Below are 6,747 nucleotides of genomic sequence, written 5' to 3'. Positions count from 1 at the left end.
TTAGCCCAGAAGAAAACATGTTTGTCCATTTAGTTGTAGGCTTGTAGCCCAAAAGTGGCATGGAAGGCAGAGTAGTTACCCATCAGGGGGTGGTTACCTTGCCGTGGTTGATGGGCACACATGAATTGGCCAATTTATGTGCTAAAAACCTTTGTTTTTTGTAAGTACTTGTTGCTGAGCAAAACAGTTTAGATCTTATATGTGTATATATATATATATATATATATATATATATATATATATATATATATATTTTTTTTTTTTTTGTGGTTAAAAAATTTAGACCCTTGTAAAAAAAAAAAATTTGGTTCATGTCATATCCTGATATTTGTACAGTTTTTTTTCCGTTTTTTTATTTTCGCGTCCCTGGAGCTGTGTCAGAGCTTGTGTGTGTTTTGCTTTCTGAGCTGTAGTTTTATTGATACCATTTTACAGCTATAGATAGATTTTGATCACATTTTATTGTATTTTTTTTAGGGAAGTGGGGCGTTCGAAAAAACGTTGATTCTGTGATTTCGATTTTTTTAGGTGTTTAACAAATGGATTAAATAATTTTATATTTTGATAAATGGTTTTTTTTCGGACACGACGATATCAAAGTCCAGGCTCATATTTTGCTGATCACTTTTTGAACCCACTGGCAAGTAACCGAACAAGTCCATGGCTTCCTTGCAGTATGCCTCAATCTCCTTCACTTTGTTGAAGTCCATGGTCTTCCTCCACTGTTGAACAACATTTGAAGACTTTCTAGAATATGTCATGAATGCGTTCTTTTGCCTAACATCGACGTGAGTGATGTTATATATCCATTGCTCCAGATCTGGAGTCATTTTAAGTCCAGCAAACTCATAGATTTTTTTTGTATTCGCGATAGGTTCTCTTGACAAGTCCTCATGACGGACGAGCAGATATCTCCTCTTTAGGTAATCTCCGGCTGTGTTGACCATTTTGTTTATGCTTGCCTGTGCTTTGCAGATCGTGGCCATGACCGGACCTTTTGTGGCTTTGTCATGTTCCTTAAGCACAATGGGATCATCAACACTGAGTTCAAACCATCTCCTCGATGATACTATCGCCCTGGGGTCTCTAACAAGGTGGATGATCCGAAGATCAAGGGCAGGGTCTCGAAAAAGCGGAAGGAGAACAGAATAGTCCAGGATTCGTACTGTTTTCATGACCCTGTGACTGTAAGTGCCACATGCCTTTGCCATTTCATCGAAGGTGGATTTCTGACACTGTTGGACACATTTTGACCGATCGTAGACCTCAGATGGTAGAGGAAGTGAGCAAGAAGGTAGTGAACACAAAGCTCGACTTTCTGCGAAGAAGGATATGCTGGAGATGTGCTGGCGATCACCACTGACGTAATGTTGTAATGGGGTAACATCACAGGTGAAAAGCGAATGAATGAGGTCTCTGACTGCGTAGTGAAGAAGTCTGGCCCCTTCTTTTCTAAATCTCATCCAGATTGAATGTCCTGGTTCAAAAAGATAAAAGACATCGGGGTGGTGATTGAAGATCTGCCCGATGAAGGAAGAGCCAGAACGCCAAGAAGATACAATGAGAACATGGATGGGTGCTTTCTTTGTTTCATTGGAGTTTGGCAACTTGGAGACCAAACTGAGTGTGGAAAGCTGGTATGAAAGGAAAATGATGTATAAAAGCACACAGAAGCAGAAGACTGATCGGATGGACATGGCGCTGCAAAACCTAAGAGCAGAGAGTTATTCATGTGAGTGAGGGAGAGGAAACAAGAAAGGTTTCCACATATCATACAATGGAAACATAAAAGAAACAAAAAACAATAGAAATATACCTAAGTCTTTGTTCACATCGGCATTCTTTTCCGTACTGCTTGGTTCCTACGAGTAAGCCTTGCCTTCAGAAACACAGAAATGTGATGGAAGCCATTAGAAGTCAATAAGAACTGTCAAAGTGCATTGAGGCTTAAAATTTTATCCATCAAGAAATGGAAGTCAAAAAATATCAACAGTAATTAGCAATGCAAAAATTATTCTCTGGTGGGATTCAAGAGCGCTGCCGACTAATGGAGTTTCCAAGTGGATGAAAAATAAGAATTCTTTAATGGGACTTTGCATTTCGGAGCTGATCTAGCTCCTTCCTCAGGTATCTACAAACACAAGTAACAGGTGACTTTTACAAGGGTCACCAGTGACGTCCATAATCAATGTAAAAACATTAGTCAATGTATATAATGTAATAAAATGTGCACAACAACATATTACAACTGCTGGAAAATTTATCCTTGACCATATTGTGGACTATTTGCACTAAAAACTACGTATGCGAATCTCAGATTAACTCTTGAGATATTCCCTCAGATTAACCCTTCATTAGAAGGTGTTTTCAATGCATTCATTGTTAGGGTTGATAATTTGAAGATCCAATAGGATTCCCTATTAATCTGTTTCTGAAATTGTATTTGAAATTATTATTCTTATTAGAATATCAGAAAGATCCGAGTGGGTTAAATCTTACTATCATTGAACAGATAGCAGAAAGGATTCCAAATCGATTTCAGAAGCTGATTAACCCCTTTCCGACCTTGGATATACTCATACGTCCAAGGTCGTATCGCTGCAGTCCATGTAGGCTCCGGCGATGAGCCCGCATGTTTTTGGGCACATGACAGCTGATCTGTGCAGCTATCAGGTGCCCCTAACAGCAGCTGTTAACTCGCGGCAGTTAACAAGGTAAACGCTGCTGTCAATCTCTGACAGCGGCATTTAACATGCATGCTCCGGAAGCGCATCACTAACTCCGCACATCGGCGCCCGTGTCACATGATCGTGGGTCGCTGATGGGTTGGGATGACAAACCGGGGTCTGCAGGAGACCCCTGCGGTTGTCATTGCCGGGATGCTATGAGCGCAGCCCAGCGGTCGGCGCTCACAACAGGTGAGCACTTTTGTTACACATAGCAGGGCTGAAGCTCTGCTGTGTGTAGCACAGGCGATCAGATGATTGCAGCTTCTACTCTCCCATGGAGGCTATTGAAGCATGTGTAAAGTGAAAAAAATGTTTTTTAAAATATAAAAAAATAAAAAAAAAATATGAAAGTTTAAATCATCCTCCTTTGACCCCATTCAAAATAAAACAATTATAAAAAATACAAATATTTGGTATCACCCAATCTATCAATATATAAAAAGAATGAATCAGATCGGCAAACGACGTAAAGAGAAAAAAATCAAGACGCCAGAATTATGGGTTTTTTTGGTCGCAGCAACATTGCAATAAAATGCAATAACGGATGATCAAAACATTTTACCTACCCCATAATGGTATTAATAAAAATGACAGCTCGGTGCAGAAAAAATAAGCCCTCACCCGGCCCCATATCCCGAAAAATGGAAACGCTAAGGGTCTCGGAAATGGCGCCATTTATTTATTTTTTTGCAAATTTAGATTTTTTTTTCACCACTTAAATGAAAAAGAACCTATACATGTTTGGTGTCTATGAACTCATAATGACCAGGAGAATCATAATGGCAGGCCAGTTTTAGCATTTAGTGAACATGGTAAAAAAAAAAAACAATAGTGGAATTGCATTTTTTGCAATTTCACCTATTTCACAGATTCACGGCAATTTTTTTCCTGTTTTCCAGTACAAGATATGGTAAAACCAATGGTGTCGTTCCAAAGTACAACTCGTCCCGCAAAAAAACAAGCCCTCACATGGCCATATTGATCGAAAAATAAAAAAGTTTTGGCTCTGGGAAGAAGGGGAGCAAAAAAAGAAAATGCAAAAAACTGAAAAATCCAAGGTGGTAAAGGGGTTAATAGTGAATCCTATTGGATCTTCAAATTATCAAACCTAACACCTGAGGGCCTCAATGAATGCACTGAGAGCACCTTCCATTGAAGGGTTAATCTGAGGGAATATCTCAAGAATTACCTTTAGATTTGCATATGCAAAAGTGCAAATGGTCCATAATATGATCCAGGATAAGATTTTAGTTGTAATATGTTGTTTTGCGTATTTTATTATATACATTGATTCATGTTTTTACAATGTTTGATTCTTTTGTGACCCTTATAAAAGTCACCTGTTACTTCCTGATTGTACATACCTTAGGAAGGAGCTAGATCAGCTGCGAAACGCGTAGTCCCATTCAAGAATTTTTATTTTTTATCCACTTGGAAATTCCAATATTCGTAGTGCTCTTGCAGCCCTGAAAACAATTTTTGCATTGCTAATCACTACAGTTCCGGAGCTCACCAGTCCGAGGCCCAGCGGGCGTAGCTGCAGCCGTCAGAGAGATCCATCATGTGTTTCTCAGTGTTGTGTCTAACAGCGCACAACAGCATCTGGTGAGTGTATCCACCGACTCAGTCAGAGGTTTAGCCATATGATCTACACTAGGAGCGCTTTCTCATTTCTTATTTTCCCAAAATATCAACAGGTTAACAAAGAGTCATCAAACATACAAATTCTATAGCTAAAAAAATCATAACTAGTCCTAAGAGAGGACAGTGGACAGGAACTTCTTACCTTCTTCTCCAATCTGATTTGAGTGAGGAGCCAGAGTGAAGATTGTTGAATGCGTCTTTCCATTCTCCATACATTTTTACCATTGGCAACAAAGGTGTTACATGCCGTTGAAAACTCAAGCCCATAAACATGTCAGTAAAGCTGGAACCTTTCCTCACTTACTATAGAAAACAATTAAAACGATGAAAATGAGTCAACAAACAGAACAGATCGCTGTGGGCGAATAAATCCAAATTTACAATCTACAGGAACCAATTATTCTGCCTCGTAAAGCGGAACCTGACGTTCTGGAGAAGAACCTGTTCGTAGCTTGGAGTAGATGAGAACTAACTGAACTCTTAAAGAAGCTCCTGAGATATTTCCCTTCCTGAAATTATTAGCTAAATGTTAAATATGTGCCAATTAGTCTGCATGAAGTCCAGGCTCAAGGTGTGATTAAAAGTTTTTCTTGATTAGGTGAAACTTATACAACCGCACACATCTATTATCATAACTAGGTCATGCAGATTAGATGCCTTACTATTTTAAGATACACAATGACCTGTTGCGATTATTTGGCCATTCTTGTCTGCTTCCATCTGCTCCAGTCATACTTTATCATTGGCAATATGAAAGGAGGGTCTGTACTCCTCTTGTGATACAAAACTTACCCCAATGATAATGCCCTTAAGAAAAAAAAAAGTCATGGTATATAGGTGGTATATGCTGTGCCGAATCCCGAGCTGAAAAAGAGAAAGAGGTCCTCCATGACTTAGACAACCACGGCTTAGGAGAGGCATTCAATGCTTTATCTGTGGAGGGTCCTACCTCCAGGACTAGAGATGAGCGAACATTTCAATGTTCGGTTCGAAAATGATCGCCGAACAATTAAACATTCGCCGAATTTATTCGTCGAATGTTCGACGAACTTTTCTGAACATCATAGGATTCAATGGGGGGGACAAAAAAAATGCATATACAACACCTTCATGCAGGCCCAAAAGCTGTCAAAACACATCGAATAAGGGGTAGACACCAGGAAAGTGCCATCAATTGACCCAGAGTACAAGTACTATAATTATTATTACTATTACAGAGGCATTTATTCCGTGGCGCGTTACATGTGAAAAAGGGTCATCGACTGGTACAAGAGGAGAGAGGACCCTGACTACGAGGGCGCATAAACAATGTACAAGGGATGGGTGAGGGTACAGTAGGTCAGGGTACAGCGGTATGCTGGAGTGAGGCTTACCGCAGATTGTACGCTTGTCACAAGAAGTGTGTCTTCAGCTTCCTTTTCAAGGTTTCCATGGTAGGTGGCAGTGTGGCGCCCCTGAGGATTCAGTCGCCACAGAGGTACTGTACCTCACCCAGAGGTATGGAATCTCCTTCTCTCAGGTAAGGATGGAGTACTGCCCGGGACCCCAACATCTGTACTCAACACTACACTACTCCAGGCCGGCTGGAAGGGCATTATGCACTTCTTTTGCTGCCCCGTCCCTGGCTGGAGTGGGGGGAACCAAAAGTGAGGGGGAACCAAGTAGTGGGTGTGGGTGGAGGACGCAGAACAGGGGAGCACTGTCTTTACGTCTCAGCTAGAAAACCGGAGGCTTCTGCACTTTCAAGGTGCAGCTGCCACATCCGCACCTAAGCCGCCGAAAAGGGCACCAAGCAAGGTCCGGGAACTTCAAGTTGCCCAGAGGGATCTCAAGGTACCCTATCAGGACTTTGTGTGGCGGGGCGCAGGGCAGGAGGGAGAGACCCAGCGCGGGAAGTCGGCTAAGAAAGGAACATACAGAGAGGGGTCCCGCTAAGTGCTCTTGAGATACTTGAGCGAGTGCTGAACCTCTGCCTGGTAAACGCAGCGCGACGTGGGAGACTGTCAGCTATCTAGTGCTACCTGAGGAACCTAAATAACTGTGAATAAACTCGGATGACTGCACCCCACTGCTTCTGTCAGTTATTTCTACCACGCTATCGCTCCTGCACTACAACGCCCAGCATCACCATCTGCACCTACACTGCCCTGGAGCTGTGCTCTGCCTGTGGAGAGCCGCACCAACCCAGCTGCCCTAACACCTGCTCCAGAGGTCTGCAGCAGCGCCGGTACCCGTTACCGGGAACCACAGGTGGCGTCACGAGACAAAACTGTTATTCATCCTGTCAGGAATATTATAAAATATAAATGTCAGGAAAATGTTCTTCCATATCTGCCTGACAGAGATGTTCACCCCCCTCCCTTATTCCCCTTCT

General features: G+C 41.8%; 1 protein-coding gene across 1 annotated transcript; it reads right to left on the bottom strand.

Moving 5' to 3' along the window:
- Positions 1–307: 307 nt before the first annotated feature.
- Positions 308–4,947, bottom strand: LOC141153322 (carbohydrate sulfotransferase 4-like). Its single transcript, XM_073638039.1, has 3 exons — positions 4,516–4,947; positions 1,817–1,879; positions 308–1,710 (listed from the first exon to the last, which is right to left on the bottom strand). The coding sequence occupies exons 1-3, from the start codon at positions 4,644–4,646 to the stop codon at positions 555–557; spliced, it is 1,350 nt and encodes a 449-aa protein (XP_073494140.1). The 5' UTR covers positions 4,647–4,947; the 3' UTR covers positions 308–554.
- Positions 4,948–6,747: the final 1,800 nt, after the last annotated feature.

This window comes from Phyllobates terribilis, unplaced genomic scaffold (genome assembly GCF_046119375.1).
Source record: "Phyllobates terribilis strain yellow unplaced genomic scaffold, ASM4611937v1 Scaffold_7__3_contigs__length_470593459, whole genome shotgun sequence".
Classification (NCBI taxonomy): Eukaryota; Metazoa; Chordata; class Amphibia; order Anura; family Dendrobatidae; genus Phyllobates; species Phyllobates terribilis.
The sequence above is the reverse complement of the archived record's forward strand: the minus strand, read 5'-3'. Positions and strand labels throughout refer to the sequence as shown.

Excerpts from the sequence above, each read along its gene's own strand:
- LOC141153322 (XM_073638039.1), bottom strand. The coding sequence starts at position 4,646 with ATGTTTATGGGCTTGAGTTTTCAACGGCATGTAACACCTTTGTTGCCA. Across the intron at positions 1,880-4,515 it reads AAATCAGATTGGAGAAGAAG|GCAAGGCTTACTCGTAGGAA; the intron begins GTAAGAAGTTCC and ends GTGTTTCTGAAG. Across the intron at positions 1,711-1,816 it reads CGATGTGAACAAAGACTTAG|GTTTTGCAGCGCCATGTCCA; the intron begins GTATATTTCTAT and ends CTCTGCTCTTAG.